At 46.0% G+C, this 26849-nt stretch overlaps 1 protein-coding gene across 2 annotated transcripts; it reads left to right on the top strand.

Annotated features, from left to right (window-relative positions):
- Positions 1-9870: 9870 nt before the first annotated feature.
- On the top strand, positions 9871-26821 carry LOC133348578 (metal regulatory transcription factor 1-like). Of its 2 annotated transcripts, none has more exons than XM_061561474.1 (8): positions 9871-10690; positions 15543-15781; positions 19167-19298; positions 20175-20248; positions 21297-21409; positions 24807-24893; positions 25353-25452; positions 26498-26821. In XM_061561474.1, exons 1-8 carry the CDS (start codon positions 9878-9880, stop codon positions 26809-26811), a joined length of 1872 nt encoding a protein of 623 aa, XP_061417458.1. In that variant the 5' UTR covers positions 9871-9877; the 3' UTR covers positions 26812-26821. The 2 variants fall into 2 exon arrangements, with proteins under 2 accessions (XP_061417458.1, XP_061417459.1); XM_061561475.1 differs by having other exon boundaries at positions 25334-25452.
- Positions 26822-26849: the final 28 nt, after the last annotated feature.

The raw sequence follows: 26849 nt of genomic DNA, 5'->3' as shown, positions 1-26849 counted from the left end.
GTAATGTCCTTCTTGTCAACTTCGGAGTGGCAGACAAGGCATGGCAGGGTCGTGAGAGATGGCTTGGGCAAGGTTTTTATTTATCCAGCAGTGGATTGGTTATGGCTGAAAATCCAAGATAAGATGATGGAAAGCTTGAGATCTCAAAATGTTTTTCAAGAGCCCTTCTTGAATGTTTATATATACACAGGATATATTTTTCATTTTAAATGAAACATTCCCTATACAAATACTCAAACTCCATTATATACCTAGTCTGGCGACAACCTACTTGCTGTACCGCCTATTACAGCGACGTCAAAGGATGTCCGTATTGGTTGAGCGATATAATGTTGCACAAATCTGCCAAGTCCTGTTAGCGAGCCCCTATGAAGGCCGGCAGGGCACATGGTGGTGGCCACCACCACCACCACACCTTTGTCTCCCAACAGCTGATACACACCGCACTCGGTGCTCATTTAAGGCCAAGTCTACCTAGGGGGGTGCCCAGGACCGGTTTAAATACCCCCGTAAAAAAAAATTTTGGGATTATATAACTCCCCCCCCCCCACCACAAAAATTTTAAACCCCCGCAAGTGATTTATTGTTTCTGGGGCGGTAATCGAACTCGGGTTCACCGGGTTCGTAAGCTCAGCGCAGAAGCGGTCGCCACGCAGACACGGAGGATGAAATTGCTTTTATAGGTTTATTTTGGTGATTTCGTAAAGGTTTTTGATTTAGCCATATTTGTTTGTTGTAGTACAGAGTTAGACTGATAACTTTCATCTAAATTGTCTTCTGGTTGTTATTGTTTGACTTGCATCCCTCCACTGGGATTTTTGGCACACAGCATTGATATTCGGTGCTTTTTCTGGAAGACTTTGCTGTTTTTTCCTGGATTTTTCTGTTTGTGCGTAGTCACTTTAAGATGCTTTCTTGTTCATGTTTTTGTTTGTTGCGGCTGCACCCGATTCAAGAGCCGAATGGCTCACAGGGCTCTACATAATCAATTAAACTGAAAGGAGGCGGGGGGGGGCGCTGGCGGCGCAGTGGTGGCGCAGGGGTTCGTCTCCACTAAGCTCTGAACCCTGCGACCTGGGTTCTGTTCCCGGCCTGTTGGAGCCTGAAAGGGGGAGGGAGGGGGGAGAGGGGAGGGAGGGGAGAGAGGGGGTGGGAGGGGGAAGGGAGGGGGAGGGAGGGGGAAGGGAGGGGAGGGAGGGGAGGAGGGGAAGGGAGGGGGAGGGAGGGGGAAGGGAGGGGGAGGGAGGGAGAAGGGAGGGGGTGGGAGGGGGAAGGGAGGGGGAGGGAGGGGGAAGGGAGGGGGAAGGGAGGGGAAGGGAGGGGGAAGGGAAGGGGAGGAGGGGGAGGGAGGGGGAGGGGGAGGGAGGGGGAAGGGAGGGGGAGGGAGGGAGTGAGGGAGGGGAGGAGGGGGGGTGAGGGAGGGGAGGGGAGGGGTGAGGGAGGGAGGGGAGGGGGGGGAGGGGAGGGGAGGGGGAGGGAGGGGAGGGAGAGAAGGGAGGATGGGGGAGGGGAGGGAGGGGAGGGAGGGGAGAGAGGGGAGGGGATGGAGGGGAGGGAGGAGGGGGGAGGGAGGGGAGAGAGGGGAGAGAGGGGAGGGGAGGGAGGGGGCGGAAAACCAAATACGCAGTAATCACAATAATACATTTGACCCCCCACGAAGCCGAGGAATAAACACGACCGCGCAATTGATGTAAATGCGTGCGAAAATGTTATGTGACTCCACTTCGAATTATGGGATGTTTATTCATTTACAAAATGTATGCGATTGGGATGTTTTATAATTATTGGTGGTGGTGGCGGTGTAAACTCCACTTCGAATGAATTAAAACCACGACCACCAATGAGGGTGAAACCCCACCTGCATTCTAATGTACTCATTTCCGGTGATGTTTAGTGTTCATTTCTTAAAACGAGAACGTACTCTTCTTGAATTAGCATGCTATTGCTATAGACGGATTACACGTATACATGAACAACCCTTGCAAGCCAGCTGGTCCATTACAAATAATTCTCAAGGTTAATTGTTTTAATATAAAACTCTAAGAAAAAAATTTACACCTACTGCTGGATTGGAACCTAAATTATGCCGTGCATGTTTGCGGTAGGGGAGGGTGGAATTTGACCATATTTCACCATGATGAGTTGCAAAAGGGAGGGAATCAGAGGACGTTGGCATATAAAGTGATTTACGTATTTGTGCCTGCTGCTGCTACTGCAGCTAACACCATCCGCCTCCTAACTTTCCCAATAATATGTATACGGTATTTCTTTTGAGAGTTTTCGTGACCCCTCTCCACATCTCACTGTTAATGTTACAGACACATGGTCATAACTAATGTATCAAAGCTTTCCACTGACGTTGAAAAGTTTTTAAAAATACATTTCATTCCATTTACTCTATTCAAATAGCTGTCAATCACACCCTTAAAACCGAGGCTCCTCCATCACCAACCTTTAGTAGCACCTACGGCAGCCTAATTAAATCCACACACTTTCGAGTTTAAATTTCGATTTAAAGCTTTCGTGACTGCAGGGATTCATCTTCTTGGTTCTTTCGGTAAAGTCACGTAGAATGGAAATAATAAAATAAAAAAATACGTGACTTTACCGAAAGAACCAAGAAGACTGTTGAGTTTCTCAGTTCAGGTAAAAAGGCTAAAGGTGCAACCCTGCAATTGCTTGCTGTCAGAACGGCCTCCAATAGAGGGCGCTCTAAAGGGGATCTGTTCTAATCTTCCACGCTGACCAGACATGTTGGAAGAGGTCGGTGTATCCACACTTTTATCCCACCGCACGAAACCTGCCAATCGACGAAGTGCAGAAAACCCATTGTACTGCTTGGTGGACAGAGGAGGGAATACGAATAAACTTGTCCCAATGTGTACTTTTTGGTTATTTCGGTAAAGTCACGAAAAAACCAAAGAGTATGGATTCCTGCAGTCACGAAAGCTTCAAATCAAGATTGTCCCAATGTGCTTCACTACTCGGTAGTGAGGTTGACTGCTTGTGGCTGTCTTGCAATTGAATGCAATCCAACCACAGACCCCAGTTTATCTAGGTCTTATATATCGAAGCAGCAGTAACCTTTCAAAAATATCTGGGCTGGGTGTGAAAGTGAAAATAACTTTCCATGCAAAAGATAATGGAGCAATGTTCATGTCTGTTGGCAGCCCTGAACCAGTTCATAGTCGACATTCCCAGAGTAGAGTCCAGTCTCTATGTTCACCGTTGCAGATATGATTACGAAAAACTGTAGAGCGTTGAAGCAAATACTTTGGTGACATGGCCAAATAGCAACGTTTTGCTGTTTGGTGCAGAGATTTTTGTGGTTAAAGGCCCCGGTCACCTTGGTTAATACTGAGGGTGTATTAACCTAAACTAGGCACTGTCTGCATCACAGTGGACATTGATGATCCCGTGACATTATTCGAAAAGCAGCAGGCCATGTGTGCTGGAGTCATTGTTCAAATTTACCAATAAAAATATACTCGCAAACAAGTGCATTGAAAAAAAGCAACAGCAAAATTGCCCCAGACTGACAGACTAATGCCCACTTACAGGCTTGTGCTGCATCCCCTTGTATCTTACAAGGACAACTGTCATCAGAGATTCTCCTAGGCATAAAAAGGAATACACTACAGCTCTGCATTACATGGTTGAGATGAGATGCAATGCGCTTTGCAATGCAATGCATTTAAACGCGAACGAAATGCAAATTAGTATCTTTAATAGAATGCTTAAAGATGTATATCGGTTTGTTAAAGGAGGCGTGTTGGCTTGTTCAGGAGATGCTCGTTGGCTATTAACCTGTTTTTCAAAAAAATTTCAATTGCTGTCCATCAAATATTGGCTGCTTAGTTAATGATACCTTCCATTTTAATATTTATTTGCATTATTTTTGGACATTGCACCATTAGTGGACCATTATAAAATGCTTATTTGCCAGATAAATATTATAGTAACTTTTCATTTGTGAGTGACTGACTTTATGCCCAGCAATTTAAATATAAAATGACACGAATGTGTCACCCCTCGAAAGCGCACGACACAGCTGCGATTCTAGAAATGTTTCGAGTGCAACAGAGACATCTTTGTGCGCGACACCGATAATTACAACGGCGAGCATGAGCCTCGACATACACGCAACTCACTGTCCGACGTCTCCGGGTTACACCCTGGTACACCAATCGAGCACGCGAAAGATAAATACAGGTAGTCCCCGACTTACGATGGAGATGCGTTACGACGACCCCATCGTAAGTCGAAAATATCGTAAGTCGAAGATGGCCTCGCCTGCCCAGGAGTCTTAAAGAATGGTGATAATTTAGCAAAACAGAGCAATTTAATGCATAAACTATATACTGTATGTATTTATTAATTACAATACTGTATTGTACAGTAAAATTTAAAGTAAAAAACAAGGTAAATTCTTAGCCTACCTATATGAACTGCAATTTCATAGAAGGTTTTTTTCGGGAAACAATCTTACCTGCTAAAAAAAACTTTTAACATGCATTGAACGTATCGTATCGTGGTAACCCTAAAATGAAATCGCTAAAGCCACGTATCATACATGCATTGAACGTATCGTAACGTATCATATTGTACTGCACTCACCAAGATTCTGAAACACAAAAACACAGGAAAAAAATACACGCGCTAACACCGTGACAACTTAACTCCGTCGACCGCTGGTGAGAGTGAGAGGCATCACCACACAAGGTGTGAGATGCGTACAGAACATCCCGGCGCGAAATGTAAAATATTTTACAATTTTGTCATATCATCTCACTGGGATTTGTGCACACAGCGTTGGTGTACGGTGCTTTTTCTGCAATATTTTGCTGTCTTTTCTTGGATTTTCTGTTTGCACGTAGTCACAGAGTCACTTTAAGATGTTTTCTTGTTCATGTTTTTGTTTTTTGTTAAGTTGCGGTTGCACCCGATTCAAGAGCCGAATGGCTCACAGGGCTATACCTAATAAATGAACTTGAACTTGATATCGATATCACCATCGTAAGATCGAAATATCGTAAGTCGGACCATCGTAAGTCGGGGACTACCTGTATTGCCTTTTGCTTTGGCAAGAGATATTTGTGCAGTCCGGCTTAGTATCGTGCATTGCCAACATCAACAACAAGCAATCTGAGCAAACTGTTTGCACTGAAAATATCATCTCAATATCTCACCAAACCTGACGAGCTCGAAATTGAAGCTATCAAAAGTTTAATAAATCACCATACTGAAAGATACTTGCGATGACGCTAAACAGAACCACTTTTAAGTGAACTCTTAACCTTTGCCTCCTCCGTGTGGACGTTGCATTCTTTGCATTGTTGGGTCAGATTTTTTAAATGTTTGCATTGTAAGAAAAGTGTTATTGTGATTTCCTTCATAGAATAAATAGTTGAAAGACATACTCTCGAGTTAGGTTTTGGTGCCCGTGTATAATGTAACTTAATTCCGATTATGAGGTGTGTCGATAAATCCCTAAAAAACGAATAATAGATTCATTAACAAGACCTCCCTACAAAACAGTATACAGAGGCACAAAGATACAAAGTGATACAGAGCGTATGAGATGCAAGGAGTGACAGATATGGAAATAAATAAAGTGTATTTCCCTCTCCTAAGACGTTTATTTGTGAGTGTCACTATCTCCTCTAAAGCTTCGGTGACTTGTGTGTTGTCGGTGTTTGGGTCCGTGTCACTGTGAGTGAGGTCTCCAGTCTTACAGAAGGGTATTGAAACTTACTGACCTGCTCTTTGGTTCTTTCGGTAAAGTCACATATAAAGAGAAAATAATAAAGAAATATATTTTAAAATAAATGTTTATTTACTTACTTTATTATTTTCTCTTTATACGTGACTTTACCGAAAGAACCAACGAGTAATTCCTGCAGTCACGAAAGCTTCAAATTAAGTTTTTACTGACCTGCCCCTACTGGACCTACTGTGAAAATAGCTTTATAGCCATCGGATTCCTCCAGTATAAAGATTCTGATTGTGATCTGTAAGCAGGGCATGGATCTGTACGTAGGATGGAACCCAGAGCTGGAGATGGCAGGTGGTGGGTTTCAGTCATTTGTTTGAAGGTGTCTTTCTACGTGCTTATTTTCGGCATGATTAAATATATTATTTGAAGATAGAATAAGCATTTGATTGGCATATACCTGGAGGCGAATTATTTAAACAGCAGGGGGCGTGTTAAATACATTTCTAACATGAAATTTAGTTTTATAAAGCGCCTTTCAAATTGGTACGAGAATCCTAAAGCGCTGTACATCAAAGGTCAAAAAAATATGACCTAAAAATAAAACACTGACACACCAGTAAAACCCAAACAAAATCAAATAAAACGAAAGATAAAAACTAAATAGAAACATATGCAATTATCGGTGGAATCCACGCGAGCTACTGCAGTATACAAACTAATTAAAATGTCACGATCTCCATCAAATCAGTCCGGAAGAAAATCCATTGCATAAAATAAAGGTGTTTAGGCTTGACTTAAAATAACCACGAGAGTCGGATTTCCTGATGTGGATGGGAATAGCTTTGTGCATAAAAACAAAAGGCAGGTCGCTGGGGTGACATGGGGTGCAAGACCATTTAGAACATTGTAGGTTAGTAGCAGCATTTACATTTTTTCTGAATTCCACCGGGAGCCAGTGCAAGGATGATAAAACATTAGCAATGTGCTCGAAAATCGTGGATCTTGTTAAAACCCGGGTATCTGAGTTTCGTACATACTGCAGATTAAAAAAAATACATTTATTGGGCACTCCAGTAAGGCACAGGTTTGCAGAAGTCAATTCTAGCAAAGACAAAGGCATGAATTCGATTCTCAGCATCGGCTTTTGTTGTGAAGGTAAAATGACATCTTATATGCTGTCCATGTTCCTTTCGAGTCGTATTTAAAAATATATATATCATAGCTTATGAGCGAATTAAAAATAACTGTTAATTAAAGGGGAAGTATTTTCACGTAAATTTATATTTAAATGTGGGCAAATATCATCAGGATTGTCTGTGTTTAAAGGTGTTAATTACTGTTTTTTTCTTATCAATTATGACGTGTGAATCAATTCACGTAACAGCTAACATAAGTAGCAAGTGATATCTGAACCGGACCTGGGCTCCACCATGCATCAACCAGTATGGTGAAGTATGGTCAAACAACCCTCATGATCAGCACAGTATGAGACCCTCATTCAGCAGTGGCACGACAAAGGGTTATGCACAATTATCTATAAGCTATTCTAATAATATTCCTTGGGTCTTTCGGTAAAGTCACATAGATAGGTTCAAATAAAATAACGACGTTTCGATCACAACACAAGCGATCGCTTGTCGTAGTTTTTTGTTGTTTTATTTTAACCTATCTACGTGAATTTACCGAAAGACCCAAAGAATATGAGTTTCTGCAGTCATGAAAGCTTTAAGTCAAGATCTATTCTAATAATAAAAAAAACGCACTTTTTACCAATCTACCACTCGATCATATTTTTTTCAACAAAGACGCTGCATCGTAATTCACTTCCACAATGTAGGAATGTATATTTTTTCAAAGTAAGACAGGCGATCGAAACACCGCTGTCTTCGCGAATCGCTGTCGCCTGTTTGTCACCACAGCAAAAGAATAGAACTGCATGCAGCTGTCTGGAACACTGTACTGTATAGGGTTGCCACGGTATAATTTTACACCATACGATATCAACTTGATCAGTTTCTCAGAAATTTACACCGTAGGGGGGCAGCTCTGTAATGTTCACGACGCGAGTCAAACCTCGAATTCACCGAATTCCGTTTAAGACCACGTTTAATGTGCGGGGTTTATATCGTGTGCAGTCATTGGCGACCAGGCTGAGAATATACTTGAATTCTAGATTTGAAGCTTTCGTGACTGCAAAGATTCATATTCTTAGGTTTTTTCGGTAAAGTCACTTGATACAGCTGTCGTGGCTGTGACGGTACCACCTGAAGACGGAAGCTTGTGTTGCCTCCGAAACGTCGTGATTTTTATTTTATTTTACTTTTTAATGTTTTTACCTACGTGACTTTACCGAAAAAAACCTAAGAATATAAATATACTTGAATTTTAGACGAAACTCTTTGGTTCTTTCGGTAAAGTCACGTAGGTATATATATAAAAAAAAATATCACGACGTTTCGGGCGCAACACAAGCGTCCGTCATGTTGCGCCCGAAACATCGTGATTACAATTTTTTTAACCTTCGTGACTTTACCGAAATAACCAAAGAGTATGGATCCCTGCAGTCACGAAAACTTCAAAACTACTTGAATTTAGTTTCAAAGGCAATATAAGCATCACTCAGTTTTGTTTCCATGTGTAAATACAAATATATTGCAGTCCATCAACTACTGTATTGGCTCTCCAGACCAACAAGATCAACAGCACGCATTTAAGCAATCAAAACCTCGACCAGTTTCAATCTTCTGGGTCTCGTCCGCAGTCAGGCTTGTCAAACAAATGTTGTCGGATTATCACATACACTGCATATAAACCATGGGGGCCCGTTCAACGCTATGAGCAACGAGTTTTTAGTGCTGTCCTTGCCTCTAGCATTTGGCAGTTCACCCGCATTGGTTGAAGCAAGCCTGGCCATTCTTACTCTTTGGTTCTTTCGGTAAAGTCACGTAGGTATAAAATAAAATAATTTTAATCACGACGTTTCAGGCGCAACACAAGCGTCCGTCATTATATCTACGTGACTTTACCGAAAGAACCAGAGTATGGATCCCTGCAGTCAGGAAAAACTTCAAATCTAGCCTGGCCATTCTTATGAGGCATCGTAAGTCAAAACCGGTCCAGGGTTTGCTTGTACGGTATTGAACTCAGTTTCATTTATTTCATTGATTTGGTATAGCCCTGTGAGTCATTCGGTTCTTGAATCGGGTGCAACCGCAACAAACAAAACCATGACCAAGAAACATCTTAAAGTGACTATGCGCAAACAGAAAAATCCAGGAAAAAACTGCAAAGTCTTCCAGAAAAAAAAAAGCCACCGCACACCAACGCTGAGTAACCAAAAATCCCAGTGGGATGCAAGCACAGCCGGCCCAGCCACTAAGCGACCCTTGCAATTGCAAAGGGCCCCGTGGCCAGCAGAGGGCCCCCTAGAGTCACTGCTTAGCGAGTGGGTGAAAAAAATCGAACATCAAAGGGGCCTGCAACCAAATTTTGCTTAGGGCCCCCAAAGGTCTAGGGCCGGCTCTGGATGCAAGAACTAAGGCTGATCGAATGATTCCTTCCCAGAAGGTCTTGTGATTGACGGGAAGTGTAAATTATTTTGTGCGTGTTGTTTTACAGAAAATTACTTCATTAAGGGGCAGTTATATATCAATGGGCCATTGCCCAAAATGTCGCCTCTTATATACATTTATATTTTTAAGGCAATGTTATTGACGAATGTGTCAATTTGTGCTAGTTTGTGCTCGTGCAGCGCTCAAATAATTTTCTTGGCTCTTTCGATAAAGTCACGTAGATAGGTTAAAAATCCGTGACTTTACCGAAAGACCCAAGAATATTAATTCCTGCAGTCACGAAAGTTTTAAGTCAAGATTTAGCACTCAAATCATTTGATTTTTAAGGAGCGCTGTATGAATGGGCGGGACCACGCGCGCAGAGGGGCGGGGGACATGTGGTGGAAGGGGCGGGGCATGTGGTAGAAGGGGCGGGGCATATGGCGGAAAAGGCGGGGGATGTGGTGGAAGGGGCGGGGCATATGGCGGAAAAGGCGGGGCATGTGGCGAAAGAGGCGGGGCACATGACGGAAAAGGCGGGGCATATGGCGGAAGAGGCGGGGCATGTGGCGAAAGAGGCGGGGCATGTCCCTATAGAGGGGCGGGGCCAATGCGCATAGGCGCCTCCTCTGTAAACATGGCGGGCGGCCGAATCGAGCGGCCGCCGCTTGCGCTCGGCGACGAGAGCGACGCGGCCGAACCACCGCGGCCGCCGCTGGGCGACGACGCGTTGCGCCGCGACGACGACGGCGACGAGGAGGACGACGAGGCGGAGGAGCGTGATCGTCGAGACGGAACGGACGGAATGAACGACGACGACGACGAAGACGACGACGACCTGGAGGACGAGGACGAGCAAGATGGCGGGCCGGGCCTCGCGCTCGAGCGCTTCCTGGCGGCGCGCGCCACCGAGCGCGAGGACGACGAGACGCGCCGAGAGCGCATGCGCGACGACGACGTCATGCGCGCGCGTGCCGGTGGCAGTGGCGGCGCGCGCTCCTCGGGGGGCGTGTCCTTCGGGGGATTTGTGGGCGTGGCTCGGGGGTCGGGGGGCGTGGCCGAGTTGGGCCCGCGGCGGCGAGCGGGGCCTCGCGGAGCCTCGGGGTCGCCCGTGTGGGACCGCACCACCGTGCTCATCGAGGGCGGCGCCTGGCCGCTAGGCCACGCCGAGGCTTCGGCCCGCGCGTCGGGGAGTCGGCGCGGGGGAGAGGAGGGGAGGGACGACGACGAGGAGGGTGGAGACGACGACGAGGAGGAGGAGGACGACGACGACGACGGGATCGGTGGCTACATCGAGCACACCATCTCGCAGGACCGCATCCTCATGACGCTCAAGCCCGGCGCTCACACGCCCATGCCCGCCGACATCCAGGGAGCCACGCTCACGCTGAGCGCGCAGTGCCCGCGGACACGGAGGAGGGAGGTGAGGACGGTGTGGGGTGGGGGGGGCACACAGGTACATGGGGGGGGGGGGGGCACAGGTACATGGGGGGGGGCACAGGGACATGGGGGGGGCACAGGTACATGGGGGGGGGGCACAGGTACATGGGGGGGGGGCACAGGTACATGGGGGGGGGGGCACAGGTACATGGGGGGGGCACGGGGACATGGGGGGTTACAGGGACATGGGGGGCACAGGGGCATGGGGGGGGCACAGGGACGGGGGGGGGGGTTACAGGGACATGGGGGGCACAGGGACATGGGGGGCACAGGGACATGGGGGGGCACATGGACATGGGGGGGGTACAGGTACATGGGGGGTACAGGGACATGGGGGGGGGGTACAGGTACATGGGGGGGGCACAGGGACATGGGGGGGGCACAGAAGGCATGGGGTGGGGAGCTACAGGACACGGAAGAGGGAGGTGAGGACTGTGTGGGTGGGGGGGCACAGTGACAAGGTGAAAAGTGGGGGTACACGTTAATACAACATGCGGGGGGGCATTGACGATGGACATGGGTTAGCTGCTTGTGGGGAGGAGAGAAGGGCACGGGTTGGGGGCATCGGCGAGATGAGTGGGGAATGGGAGAGTTAAGTGATAGGGGGAATAGAGGGGGGTTAGCTACTTAACAGCGGGGTCTGGGTATGTCAGGGAAGAGAAGGGGGCATGTGTGAGAGGAGAGAGGCATGGCTTAATTATCCGTATGGGTGAAAGTAATGAGGAATAGAGGCGAGAGAAGGAGGCATGGCATATGAGAGGCAATTGAAAAGGGTGGTATGGGTTTTGAGCAGAGGAACAGGGGAGGAGAGGGGACGTGCATTTGAGATGAAAGAGCCAGTGGTTGGGACACTGATGAGGGACACTGCAAAGGTCAGAGAAGGGCATTGTGGAGGGGTCCAGGTGCGGGATAGGAGAATGTAAGAGCATCATGGGTTGTTGCGGTGAAGAGGTTCCTGAGAGGACACGTTTGTGGTATGCACAGAGCTTTGCGGAATAATTTGGTTGAGTCGGTGTTTCTTTAATTTAAATAAATGTGTTGTTCATGTAAATGTCGAGGCTAGATATTCTACTTATGGATGTGACGGCATCTGCACTCCGTGGAGGTGATTTGTGACACATGTTTCGCGATTGTCTTTGCCGGTATGCGTAGGAGCATAGAAGTTGTGTCCAGAGTGGTCACCTGTCGAAGCATTATAAGTTTCTGTCCTGCCAAGAGAGAATGCTTCCTATTTGGTCAGTTTCCTGAGATTGGTTGAAAGAAAAAACATTGCCTTGCTTTTATTTGTTCCTGAAATTCAAGCTGTAGACCATCACAGAGCTTGGGATTGTGGGCATGGGGGTTCATTTAAAAGTCCATGGTGGCATCATGGGGTGTGGTGGTTGATGGGCGGCGTCTCATTGAGTTCACTTAACAGATTCCAGTTTCACTACAAACTAGACGCTAAATCACAACGATGGGGTAATGATGGTGACAATTGAAAATAAATAAACAGCCGGTTGGCTGTCAAATACAGTATTCAAAAAAGCCTCCAAACCATAGCAACCCAGATTAGCCATCTGGGCTTTTCCATTTGCTTTGTCAGTGGAATTTGTATCACAGTTGGAAATGTTTAATTTGTGCTGGGCAAACACCACAAAGCAGAGGTCGCAACCGGGTACCCGATACCCGTACCCTACCTGATACCCGTTTGCGACCCTGGTGCGGCCGGGTACGGCTACGGGTAGACCGTGAGTCACTGGTGAGTAACTGTTTGTCATTCATTTCCCAACGTCTTGTCTCTTCTCACCATTAAAGTTCCTAGAATCAACCCACCCGCGCCTGCAACATGGCTTCATCCCAGAGGTCGCAATCAGGTACCCGATACCCGTACCCTACCCGTACCCAGCCGGGTACAGGTAGGGTACGGGTACGGCCGGGTACGGGTACCCGTTTGCGACCCTGGTGCGGCCGGGTACGGGTAGGGTAAGGAATCAAAACCCGTTTGCGACCTCTGCCACAAAGCCACTATTTCAATTGACTGTTCACCAGAAGGGGCAATACGGGAAAGACTGCTGTTGAAATAACGTTCATAAGCAAAGTGGTTATAAACTCCCCCCCATGGCTCAGATAAGATTCTCATCTTGAACTGTTTTCCAAATTTGAGGTGATGTCAGATAGTCTATCACCTCACATTTGGAAAACAAGTGATGTCAGTCTGACATCACCTTAGTCAAGGACTTGTGGTTGTCTAACCCGAGAAATGCGAATAAAATAGGGATGTGAATGGTTACGCATTTAAAATACTGTACAGTTATAAACTGAAAGTAAGTGGTTTACTCGGGTGGCTCATAGCACTGTCAAAACACCGAGCCAGCACTCGTGAGATTCTAGGCTCAAGTCTAAGCAAACCACCCGTTTGTAAATTGACTGCACAAGAAAAATATAATAGCCTTTATATTCATAATCATAATCAACTTTTGGGGTTAGATCGCGTTATCAGCAAAAAAGTGTCACGTTGACAAAAGACAAATAGTTCACTACTTTATCCCACCGATGTGTTGAAGCGTGAAACCACAATATTTACAATTTTTGAATACGACGTTTCGCTGGTAATTGCATCCAGCATAATCGGGAAAATCGCCAGAATGGTGAGGCTCTGCTCTTGCTCCCGGTCTTAAATAGAGTAGCAGCAGGGTGACATCATCGCGAAAGCCTACGTGTTAAAATGAGCCTTTATATTTTCACCAAATTCAACTTTGACAACATTTACAGTTAGTTTCCGCAGGGTGTTAACCACTTTTTATTGTAACACGTAAAAGCCTGTAAGCGTTGTGAAGTGACTGACTAGGCATGGTCCTGCGCACCGCTTCCAGACGTCATGTTGTTGATGGCACAACTGGGATACATTTGGTGATGAAATATAAATAGACAACTAAACTAAAATAAATAACAAAATCTTTGCCCTTTATGTAAACAGTTCTCTCATGGGTTTTTGGGTTGAAGTAACCGTGTGTTGTTGTGCATGATGTCTGACGTTTCGCTCATGTGCTGGGAGCTTCTTCAGAAGCCAAGTAGTGTAGGTCACGTTCTCAATTCTATCAAGTTGCCAGTTGCTGGTGCTGGTGTAATTACAACACCAGCAGCCAGCAATATCAGCAGAAGCAGCTTGTGGCAACCTTTTATATTGGACGAATTTGAGCTTCCCAATTGAGTTCATGGAGAAGCTTCCAGAATGTTGAGCCGTACGTCGGGTCTTGTCCAAGAACACGTAGTGCAGCCTGCAGTCACACGAGAGAGAGAGCTGTACAGCATGGCTAAACCTACGTCGTGGTGTTGTTTATTAAAAAAAAACATTTCTAATGGATATTAAACATTGACTTTTTCCCGTGTAATGCAGCTCGGCATCCAAGCACATAGAGATCCCAGCTGTGTGACTAATGGCAGCGTTTAGCAACACAGGTGACACCCTCCCTGTAATAACATTAGCAGCAAGCCAGGGGTCATTTGTTGAACATTCTTCTGTACCACGCTCATCAAATGTAATTAGTGGTAACGTGGCCAGGCTGTGTGTTTTGTTTGTTAATTTTTTTTTGCCACATAACATTGTTGAGCAAGGAGAGCTGTGTTTTTATATTTAATTACGTGCTTTTGAAGGTTTCATTGGTTGTGTATGACGAGAGAGCAATCCACGGATACTGACGGGCAAGACATTTCGCTGACAGTAAAATGTACAGTCTCCTTTTCCAGTTCACTGCTAGGATGAGGGTCTCCCCACATTGTTGTGGCCATTGAGGTTATACTGTACTATATTTGAGAATACTCGCCTTGCTAGTCAGTGCCGGTTGGTGGAGGTGGGAAATATAGAAATGCTGTTGGTTCACTTGAAGACCTCGTACATCCAAGAGGGAGACCACCAAGGAGATGGAGCGATGATAGTGGCTTATGTGCAGGTGCTAGGTGGATAGATGGGTGGTGGCTTATGGAGGCCTTCATCCAGCAGTGGATTGACCTTTGTCATTCGCCATTTATATCATGCCAAGAGACAAAGATTCCATTAGGATATCTTGCGGTGCATTCCTTTCTTACTTTGTGTTAAAGCATGGCCCACGGAAGCGCACATCACAGGACTACCTGTGATAGTCCTTCAAGTGACTAGGGGGCCAAACTTCCCACACAATCTTGCCACTGAGAGAAATGTTTGTAATGTTGATTCTCACGGGTGGAATTTTGTGACATTAAGTGGATAATTATAATTAGCGTAAGTTTATTACGTGTAGTGATTGTTGTCCAGGCTAAGACCATCAACGCACTACACATGAGAACGTCGTTGAATCATGGGTGACCAACCCAGATCCAAACCCAACATCTTGGTAGTGCTAGCTCATTGTTCAAGTTGCGATCTGCTTTCAGAGTCTTCTCTTTACAGGCTCCGACCCATTGCCATCTTCACAGCAACGCTGCATGCTCGCATGTTCTCATTGACAACTTCTCGCTTTATCTTCTTTAGTCTGCCTCCCCTCTTTCTCTTTTGCTCAACCTTTGTCTGAACGTCCTTTTCAACATAGTCTACCGAATTGGCCACATATCTAAACCATCTTAGTCTAGTCTCGCTCAACTTTTCCTCTTTCGACGCTACCTTCAGCCATCATCTCAATTCATCATTGCTCACATAATCTTTTATACTTGCTCCATAAATTAATCTCCGCATTCCCATCACTGGCAGCCTCGTAACTAGTAGGTTGACTATTTCTTGAATGTCCAAGCACTCCGAGCCATACATGAACCCTGGCATAATTGCCATCCTGTTCCCAGGCAGTCGCTGAGATGTCTTTTTGCGCACTTGTTTCATGCAGGTGAAGCGCTACCAGTGCGCCTACGAGGGCTGCGAGCGCACCTACAGCACGGCGGGCAACCTGAAGACGCACGAGAAGACGCACCGCGGCGAGTACACGTTTGTGTGCGAGCAGACGGGCTGCGGCAAGGCCTTCCTCACCTCCTACAGCCGCAAGATCCACGTGCGCGTGCACACGCGCGAGAAGCCCTTCGAGTGCGGCGTCAGCGGCTGCGAGAAATCCTTCAACACCCTTTACCGGTGCGCTGGGGTGTTGTTGTAATGGTGACAGGAGGACGTACCGTGCGATAGAAGAGCCACGCTAATCGCGTTGCTAAAGATCGCTGCCATCAGTGCAGATGAGCGCTGCCTTCTGCTTGAACGGGGAGATGCTTGTCAACGCCCGACTTCCATAGCTTGCTCCTACATTGTCCCACGTTCTGGTTTTAGGTTTAGTCCTCGGTCATGGCAAGGATTTTGAACCCATGTGGAAAGGGGGGGGGACGGCTTCGATACCTCTCCATACGTAAAGCCAATGAGTTTATATTTAGTTTCATAGATTGTTGGGACAAGTGCTGTTATCGAGTACTTTATCAGTATCAGAACACTGATGCTGTCAAGATGTAATTGTTAGCAAACTGGACTTGCAATCCAGAGGCTGCTGGTTTGATATCCCGGCGTGGCAATTGAAACAATGGGAAAATATATTAAATGCCCCCCCAACTCTGCCCACCCAGCTGTATAAATGGGTACTCCACAGTCCATTGGCAGGTCACACGTGGAGTAAAATGTGGATAAACCCATCTCCAAGATGGCTGGCCAGTATGGAAGAGTAGGTGAATTACCTCTGTCGGGGTTCTCCAGAATTCTCTTGTGGGGAGGCCCTTTTGCCAACAGTGGCATGAGCAAGACAGTGCGGTGTGGCACCTCTGCCTTTTACACTGCACACTGGGGTGGTGTGGATAGTACCACTGCCGATCACCTTTTTAAATCCTTTATATTAAGTTCGCTTGCGTGCTTGCGTGCTTGCTTGCTTGCTTACGACCGTGCAAATCTTTCGGTCGTTTTTTAACCCACTTCCCGTGATCCAATCGAACTGACATTTTGCACACAGACTCGTTGTGCGAGACAATTAATGTTCGTGAAATTTTTTTTCCAAAATTTTACACTGTTTAGGGAAAACAAATTAAATATTTAATTACCAATTGCTTAATACTGGCAGACAATCATCTGACCCATAGGTGGCAGCCATCTCAAGCCAGAGGACGAGAGGACTCTAGCCGCCACGCATATAAAGGATTTATAGTGAAAAACTTTGTTTTTACGGGTTATACTTATTTCTACCTTATGCTGGTGTTTGCACCGTGCTAGGTAATTGCACGTCACTGATGGCCATGACCAGGAATATTACTCAGGTCGCCTTGATCGTAGAACATTATATGAAAACCACAGCGCCACTTCCTCACACACTCACACGCAGACACACGCACACAGACCAAGACTTGTACAATTTCAGTTATCGCGTTGTTCGTGGTGTCAGCACGAGCGGACAGAAACAGCCTGTGCTTTCAAATATACACATTCACTCACACACTTATGCACACAGACTCGCACACTCACATGTACAGTCTGGAAGGAACACGTTGTTATCGCTTGGCACAAAGAGACTAAAAATACCCTGTGAGGAGGAGTATCGTGGTTTGAATCTGCAACGGAACAGCTGGATTGGAGTGCGGTGTTGAACAAAGTGTCAACGTGTGTTTCCACATGGGGGGTGGGGGGGGGCGTTTAGAGCCGTGATTATATAATATTTGCATATCATTTATGAGTTTCAATTACCCTTTTAAGTCTTTCCCAGGTTGTAACAGTGTTTAGACATATCGTTCAGGTTACTGAATAACCCTTTTCAGTCACACACTTTATTTACATGGTTTAACAATTTTTAAGAACCTGTAAACCGTGTCACTGCTCTTAACAAGCATTAGAAAGGTGTCCTTCGTTAGCTGTCAACCAGTGCTGAAAATTATATATTCCTATGGTAGACAGCGGTCTCCCCGTTTGCAGACCACTGCTGGAATTCCACAAATTGGCACTCCTAACCCTTCAATTTGGAGTTAATCGCCACTATGAAAGGAGCTAGATCCTGGTTGTTAAACATGATGTAATTCCTGCAGTCACAAATGCTTTAAGTCAAGATGATGTAATTCACTCATCGGTTTTCATACGTGTGGTTTTTAAAACGGGATGCAATAAAACCTGAGTTCTGACGCTCAGGCTGGCTGGTAAATGACAAACGCCTACACGAACGCTGATGCGAATCAGCATGCTGCTATTATTGCTGCTCGCGCAACCGCACAGTGCCTGCTGTGCATGGACAGCATCCACAGCAGCTCGTAGCTAATCCTCTCGCTCTCCCTTGCGAGTGCACGATTGGAAAAAAAGATGGGCTGAAATGAGGGCTGCATTTCATTTGGATGTCATGCGATTCCATGCGAGTTAAACATTTTTACAAATGTGTGAAGTCTGTCGTAACAAAATTCGGAAAATAATAGTTTACCACCCTTTGTCGACCTAGAATAAGACTTGACAAAAATTCCACGGGTTTTTTGTTGACTAGAATAAGACTAAATGATGACACTCAGCTCTAGCACTAGAGCTTTCCTTTCATTTGCAAGATTACACTTTTTAAGATTCTCAAGGGGCTCATCTCATAACTCCACTCTAGGAAAGAAGGGTTTTCGGAGAAACTCGCTCTCAAGTCAACTTTCAAACCGTGGTAGGTCACTCATTTGCCTCTTCTGTCCCCCGTAGGCTGGAACTTCTTTGCCCAACTGTTTTTGCTTTAGACTCTGGGCTCTTGTTCAAGTCTAAGTCGAAGATCTTCCTTTTTTCCCCTTTGCCTATGACTGATTGCCTCTAAAATAAATACGTGCAATATTTCTGCACAGCGTTTTGAGATGCAGCTTCATTTAGAGCTGGGATATTAATTCAATTGCTCACCATACCAATTGTTTAGATTCCTCGACTAATAAGGATAATACTAAAATAGTTGTGGGAAATGTCTCGCCTCTGTTCCCACGTGTTCAGCTAGATGGGGTTTGATGACATCATCTGTGTCGTCAGCTACATTCTTCTGAGTGTGGTGTGTAGGGGGTAAATCACTTTCAGCAGGCAGGGTATTGGGTGCAGCTGCCAACTTAAAATGTACCTGAGTGAATGACCACAAAACAAAGACTCAACACATTTCAGACTTAGTTGATAAATCTTACTAATTGACGAATCTTAGCACTACGCATATCCACATACCCTTTGGTTCTTTCGGTAAAGTCATGTAGGTAGAAAAATAATAGATCACGACGTTTGGGACGCAACACAAGCAATCGTCATCAGAAACTGCTGAAGTAAGCCTACTTCAGCAGTTTCTTCTTGCTGTGGTTGTCCCACCTGATGACGATTGCTTGTGTTGCGATCGAAACGTCGTGATCTATTATTTTTCTACCTACGTGACTTTACCGCAATAACCAAAGAGTATGGATTCCTGCAGTCACGAAAGCTTGAAATCAAGTATATCCACATTACATCGTGTAAACTGGTGAACTCGTGGGGAAGTGAACCTATTGGTGCTCCCTCCATGTGCCTCCCGCAGGCTCAAGGCACACCAGAGGATCCACACGGGGAACACGTTCAACTGCGACTCGGAGGGCTGCACCAAGTTCTTCACGACATTGAGCGACCTGCGCAAGCACGTGCGCACCCACACGGGAGAGCGACCCTTCCAGTGAGTGCGTGTGTGCTGCTGAAACTGAGCGGTGGAAGAGTCGGGTTCACTGATTGGCCGGTGCTCGCCTACGTTCAGGGTCGTGTTCCAGTTTGTTGGGTGACTACCGTTGACTTGCCTTCACCAAATTGGTCCTCATTTTATACCACCTGCACAGGAACGAAGACATTTCCTTTCCAAGGGTGTTGCTGCTGTATCAGCTGAGCCGTAGTTATGAGACATATAACAATCGTACAATTCATCACTTGAAAGTGATTGATCTGCTCACATTTGTCAAATTGAAACTGACCCAAATCAAACAACGAAAGAGTTGAGCTCCCTGCCACGTTTAAATTGGCATTGGCCAGCCCTCATCTACATTCGAAGTCGCGTGCCATTTTGTGGGTCGGCCGACCGCTGCTGACTTCCCTGCACCAATACATGCAGCCCGACAAAGTTGCTCATCACACTGGGATGATGATAATGATGATGACAGTTTCTGGCTGAGAGTCTTGCTGCTGTTATGAGCAGAGCTATGTGTAATATCCTTTTTAATGGTTCCATTAGTTCAGAGGGAGCGCCGTCTGGTTATGGTTGTGTTGGTGGTAAAGGTGACCAATAAATGTAACTCTGTGGTGCCTTTTCTGGGTATAAATCTTGACTTAAAGCTTTCGTGACTGCAGGAATTCATATTATTGGGTCTTTCGGTGAAGTTTCGGTAAGTCACGTAGATAGGTTCAAAGAAAATAACAAAAAATATTTTCTTTGAACCTATCTACGTGACTTTACCGGAAGACCCAAGAATATGATTTTCTGGGCATATTTCTCTGGTCATGAGACGTTGACCCCCTGACCTGGCCTTCCCCCCCCACTCCATCATCTTTCTTCCTCTCTCAGGTGCAAACACAGCGGCTGCGGGAAGGCATTCTCCGTCAGCCACCACCTGCGCACGCACGTGCGCACGCACACGGGTATGGCCTGGTGCTCGCACTTGCTTGTGCAGTATTTGTACACACATACACACTTGAGTCGTGCATCAGACGGGTACCCGTAAAGTTGAGTCGGAACTCAAGTCGTTTGTTCGGCTTGCCGTGAGTGTGTGGGTCGGGTAATGACGTGAAGGTGATGTGATGGACATTATCCGACCCACACCCGAACGGCAAGCAGTAAAGCAACTAAGTTCTGACCAGCCTGGAGAGTCACCCTTAAGTACCTAACCTATCGTTTCAGAACACACTATAGTCATCAAGTGTTCTTCTTTCCCATCACTGCCAACTTGCAGTATTCATCAAGAAGAAGGATTTTTATTGGAGTGAATCATAGAACAAGTGGTCATGTGGGAGGTTTTCTGGAATTGGCACTGAACCATAATTATTATAAGAATGCCTTAGGCTGGCTCTAAGCCTTAGGCGTTTACGATGTACACGTACAACCTTGTTTGCTAATCCTGTGCTGGATGAGGGCGACCTGGGGTTAATTACACATGTAATTGCTTAATTCGTAATGAATTGGCATCAGAATGTAATTGCAATTTCAGATGACAATGCTGCTCTAATTGCAATTACAATTGATGTCACTAGGGTGCCTTAGAGGACGTGGTTTGTTACTTTAGTCATATTTTAATATTTACGAAGCTTCAAACTTGTGGCGGACTGCCCGAGGGGCATAGCTTAGGACGTGTCTCTACGAGGTGGGAGCTGTGGGTCACACTAGTATTTAATTGGGAATGACAGCTGGTTAGTCTTGTCGTCGCTGACTCTGTTGTTGCTGTGGGAAGCGCACTTGCGCTTGTGGAGGGGACAAAAACAAGTAGAGTAGCGTATTTTCATCTTCAATGTTTATTCTCGTTTGTTAATTATTCGTACTGAATTGTAATATTATTGGTTTGGAACATTGTATTTGGTCTGCAAATCACTTCCTTACCGAGTCATGATCCCAAATAACCTTTTGTGCTGGGCGCCGCAAGTTGTACTGCATGGGAGGTGTGGTATAAATAATAAACGACGATTATGATGACAGGAGAGCGGCCGTTCCCATGCCCCAGCGGCGGATGCGAGAGGGCCTTCTCCAGTCAGCATAGCCTCAAGAGCCACATGAAGGGACACCCATCTGGGGCCAGCCTCAAGTCAGAGGTGAGCACCTTCACCTCGCTGCAGGAGTGGGGGCTTCACTTGATTGTCTGTGGACTGCCTGTCTCTCCCCAGCTGCCTACCTTGGACAGTCACCCCTGTCTAGACTAGTTTAGAGTCACTGCTGTCCTGTAAACAGCCCGAGCACTTTATGTATGAGTGTTCTGAAGCAGTAACTTCATTAATATAATATGACAAACATACGTGTATATGTAAAAAAACATCACTCGTTATAACCTAAACAGACGAGGAGCAAGTGCTGTTAGCGAGCACCTATAAAGTTTGGCACAGCACATGAGGGGGTGGGTCGCCAGCACCATGTCTGGCCGAATTTGTCACCTTTTTGGCGATGTTTACACAATGCACCAGGCATTCATTTAAGGCTGAGCTGACCTGGTGGAGGCCCAGGATCGATTCAGATAATCGTCGCTGGTTTTGGCCATGAATGGGAATTTAACTTGGTCACCGGGTTTGTAGCGCAGCGCGCTAACTGCTACACTACTGCTCCCCACCGTATATGTATGTATGTACACGTATGCACAACCCCATATGTAAGGATATGACCAAATTGCCCAGAATGCGACCGAACTCGTCGAATCTAGGAAGCTAAGCAAGTTGGAGCTTGGTAAGGTCTAGGAATGGGAAACCACCGCACATAAAATACGTTGTCAGCTGACGCGGTGCTATGTTGTGGCTAGCTCAGGGCAGTGTAACAACAGCCGTGTTTGTGCTCTTAATTATTTTTCCGCGTGTATGCTGCCTGGCTTTGTCATCTTCCACTGCCAAGCGTGGTGAAGTGTGGTCGGCAACCCCCATGACTAGCATCGCTTGGGTACGCCTTCCGCAGTGGCTTGACCAAACGGCTGTAAATTATTCGTGGTTTCATCATAACGTTTACACAAATATATTTCTGCAGTTCAATACTCTGCACATCAGCCCCCCTCCAGCCACCAACAACAATAAGTCATCCATTCATTGCCAAGTCCCATCAGATTAATTCGAACAGCTCTTATACAAGTCATGTGGCATGGCGGGTACTGCAAGATCTATCTGACCATTGTCCGTTCATTGCTCGATGAGCTGCATTGGCAGTTGCCGAACGTATACATTATAAGATCGCATTCATTACATGTAAAGTGCTTGCCAAAGATTAAACACAAACCTTGCTGATCTCGTCAAGGAGCATGATCCACGCAAGCTCCTGTCTTCTTCACAGCGGCTTTTGGCTGGCCATCAAACAAAGACGGTCACTGCATCGCGCGCTTTCAGATGCGCTTCTGCGGTCGTCTGGAATGCTCTTCCATCCGATATTAGGAAGCCACTGGAGCTAGGCACTTTTAAATATAGCTTAAAAACGAATTTTTTTAGACTTAAAGCTTTCGTGACTGCAGCAATTAATGTTCTTTGGGTCTTTCGGTAAAGTCATCAAGATAGTCACGTAGAAGGGAAGTAATAAAATAATAAAAATAAAACATAATTTTTTATTTTTATTTTTTTTATTATTTTATTACTTCCCTTCTACGTGACTTTACCGAAAGAACCAAGAAGATGAATCCCTGCAGTCACGAAAGCTTTAAATCGAAATTTCATCAAGATAGGTTCACCAGGACCATCACTGCCCACTACTACCATCACCACAAGCAGTAGCCCTTTATTGGTAGAAGCCCACCACCAGCACCATCATTACCCACAACTACCATCACCTCTAGCAGCAACCTCCACCGTCAGCAGTGTGGGTGTGTGGAGCAAGGTGCAATGTTTGCCTGGCGGCCCTTTGATTGGTGGAGACCCACTGCCGGTGTCGTTGTTTTCCCCTACATTAACATTAGCTGCCCCGCCCATGCTGCCGACACACTTGGGCTATGCCCATCTTTAAACCTTCATAAACGGTTTGCCTTTAGAGGCTAACCCCCTTTTCCTGATGACGACCACTTCTGTTGCGATCGAAACGTCGCAGTTTTTTGTTATTTTCTTTGAACCTATCTATGTGATTTTACCGAAAGATCCAAAGAATATAATTTCTTTAGAACTGGTTTTTACGTTTAGTTTGTTGGCCTTCCCCCGCACCTACGATTAGTACGGATGGCTACGTACGAAAGAAGTTCAACATACATACATACATACGAGTAAATTTGTATCTTGGGATGCTGTGCAATAGTGGGGAGATGAGGGCTGGTTGGACATATGTATGTGTTATTGTGAACACCTTTTCAAACAAAGGGGTTTCATCTCGTGGGAGTTTCTACTTGGAATATTTTAATCAATAACAATCATCCCAAGGTCATTGTTGAGTGGGAAGGAAATACAGGGTGATCCATTTATAGATACCCAACAAAAACAATAAGAAAATATATATAATTTATTTTCAACATATGAAAGCCTCTTGCATGTCTCCTGTCAGTCTCAATACTCTCGTCATCGAGTGAGATATGGAGCCATTGCATTCACAATATTTAATCGCCTGTGTAGAAGAGTCTGTGAATGGATCACTCTATACATTGCAGCAATTATAGTATTGCTCGTGTATGTAAGCATTATTCTTCCTTTTAAGGCTAGTGTTATTGACGAATTTGTTGAGTTTTTGTTGTTCTTGTGCACCTCTGCAAACACAGCATCAACAAATAAATGATATGTATGATGCATATGGATAATGGGATAAGGCCATAATTATATACAGCAGGGATATTATATGCAGAAACGTTATAATACAGATTTCTACAGTAGCCGGGTTCGTTTTGTGTAGGAGCATCGTAAAGGGCATTCCATTCAACAGGGAGATTACGCGGGAGCAATCGTAAAGGTGTTTGTTTAGAGCAGCAGCGCAGAATGTCATCAACTGTACATTAAACAGGGCCGTGTCCTTGAGTAAGAATCGAAATGAATGAGGAAGTATTAGAGAAAAAAAAGTGGAAATTCCACCTTCTTTAATGGCTTACAGGAAGGGGCGCAACCCAGAAAACAAACAGCGATTGTCCTTACGTGCCAAGTCGAGGCTGTGTGGCATGGATTTAAATTGTTAATCTGAAGAGACTTAAAAACTTTTGTCAATCCACTGCTGGATGAGGGTCTTCCCACACCATGCGGGGCATGTGGGTTAATTGACCATGCTTCATCATGCTGGTCAGTTTGAGTTGGTAAAGATAGAGGGGGGCATAGATAGAGCATAGATATGCAGTACAATGTATTTTTTTGCACTGCCCTCTGCATCTCAGCACTTAGCCCCACAGCAGCCTATGAACACCTCTCTGTATGTGGTGGCCACCCATCCAAGGACTATCCAGGCTCAGCCCTGCGTTCGAGATTGGGCGCGTGCCGCGTGATTTAGTCAAAGGCTGACGTACAGTTGTCTCGTGAATTTTGAATTGTGATCACAACTGGTGGTGCTTTGTGCCCCTGACAGGACAGCCAGAACGCATTCTACCTGTCCGACTTCGACCCAATCACCCCAGCCTCCGACATCAGTGAGGAGACCCTGCAGAAGTGCCTGGTACCCACTCCACACACAGACAACAACATTATGCACCTTACTCCTCTGAACCTTGGCTCTTGCGGCCGGTAATAGCAATTATGAACAAATGATGAAATGAAGATCGATTCTTTCTTGAGTTGAAGCTTTCGTGACTGCAGGAATCCATACTCTTTGGTTCTTTCGGTAAAGTCACCTATGCTTAAGATGCACATTTGGAATCGTGTGTATAACTGTCGATAGTGTGATGTTATGAAAAGGTATCGTTGAATGGCTTAAAATAGATGGGGGCAAACAGGGATGGTATATTCAAGATGGACAATTCAAACAAGACTGTTTAAACAGTCTCGAAAGAATCTGGTTTACTTTAGATGGTCGCGTGCCCCCTCGTCTCCGATTTCGCTGTGTGCGCTACGCGCCTTTTTATGAGCACTCCGCTTGTGTTGTGTTGGCGTATTTTGACGCCGCTTCGTGGACCAGGCGGTGGAACCGGACCTGACGACGGTGACTGTGGAGAGCATCTTCGACTCCATGTTCCAAACCGAAGACACTGGCTCCACGGGCGGCGACAGGGACCACGGTAAAGTGCCTTCGCGTCGGTCGGCATTTGGCTCTCAGGTTGCTGTAATATCGTTTTTTTTATGACGGTTATCATGTTGTTAGTTTCCCGAAATTTTTAAAAGTGAATTTCAAAATTTGTATCGTTTTTTTGTGCATTACTTTACCCATGGCACACAACGGGAATGGAAGTAGAGTCAAGGATATGATGCATACCAAAAAGGAAAAAGAATGGGAAAGTAAAAGGAGAAGAAAAAGAATGAGAATACGAAAAGAATGGAAATGGAATGGAGAATGGGACTCCTGCATTAGGAAAGATGATAAGGAGGTGAACATAATGGCCTCGATGCTGCACGGTTTCAAAGTTTGGGTGGCCACATAAACGTTTTTATGGGAGGATTGAGCTGAATAAGATAAATTGATAAGGATTATAGATCGTGAACTTTCAACGATTAGAAAACTTAGTCTGCAAACTTATGTTGAGTGAACCGCCGCTCCGATTAGCAGTTCAATATGCATACAGCTGAAGGTAGCAGTATAGCAAATGGGTTGCCGACCTCTATGCATGGATAAGTATAAGGCCTTATAGACAGCGGGAATTAAATGCTTTTTTTGTGTGGAAAACTGACAGCCGTCATAGAATCGTGGAGTTTGAGGGCCACTTAACGGACGAGCAACACTACCCAACAGCTCTCTCCTTTGAAGATTACATTTCATCATCCTGGATAAGTAAACGTGGCCCTGGTATGGCTATCTTCAGACCCATATCTGTAGCGGTTTCTTGTGCAGGTATTACATGTACATGTAATAATGTCATTACACTGCTGGATGAATGCTTCCCTGAGCCACGTCGTTCATGGGGGTTATTTGACTACTTCACCATGCTGGTCAGTACGGGTTCAAGAATGCGGGGAGCAAAGATGTGAAAGTGTAGGAGTACAGTGTAACGGGTTTTTTTTGCACTGCCCTCTGCTTCCCACAATGCGCCAAAATGCCATCACCACTACACACGTTATAACCGGTGACTTTGTGCCCATCTCTGCCACTTCCCATTCCGCTCGCTCCAGACCCGGCAAGTGCGGACAGCCCAACAGACGCCGGCTTCCCGCTGCCTGTGCTCCGAGTCATTCAACCGCCACCGCCACCGAGTGCCAGCTCCCTGCAGCAGCTCGTGGTAGTGCGGCAAACGGACGGCGGCAGTACCGGAGGTGCCGGTGGCAGCAGCGCCAACAACGACGAGGGCATTGACGTCCCATACAAGTGGGTGGTGCAGAGCGATTCTGGCGTCATGGAGGTGGAGGGGATGGAAGGCAGCTGTGCCATCGATGGCGTCGTCGCCACCATCGTTGAGCAGGGAAGCGAGTGCAGCAGGTGGACCTGACGGAGCGGCCGTACCAGCATCGTCGGTGGATGGCGGCA

Source organism: Lethenteron reissneri, chromosome 27, assembly GCF_015708825.2.
Source record: "Lethenteron reissneri isolate LAM-NWPU_2019-01 chromosome 27, ASM1570882v1, whole genome shotgun sequence".
Taxonomy (NCBI): Eukaryota; Metazoa; Chordata; class Hyperoartia; order Petromyzontiformes; family Petromyzontidae; genus Lethenteron; species Lethenteron reissneri.
The sequence above is the reverse complement of the archived record's forward strand: the minus strand, read 5'-3'. Positions and strand labels throughout refer to the sequence as shown.

What these genes read in the sequence shown, in the direction of transcription:
- LOC133348578 (XM_061561474.1), top strand. Translation starts at nt 9,878, where the DNA reads ATGCGCATAGGCGCCTCCTCTGTAAACATGGCGGGCGGCCGAATCGAG. An exon ending in CGCGGACACGGAGGAGGGAG is followed by an intron (nt 10,691 to 15,542) that starts GTGAGGACGGTG and finishes TGTTTCATGCAG; the next exon opens with GTGAAGCGCTACCAGTGCGC. An exon ending in ACGGGAGAGCGACCCTTCCA is followed by an intron (nt 19,299 to 20,174) that starts GTGAGTGCGTGT and finishes TTCCTCTCTCAG; the next exon opens with GTGCAAACACAGCGGCTGCG.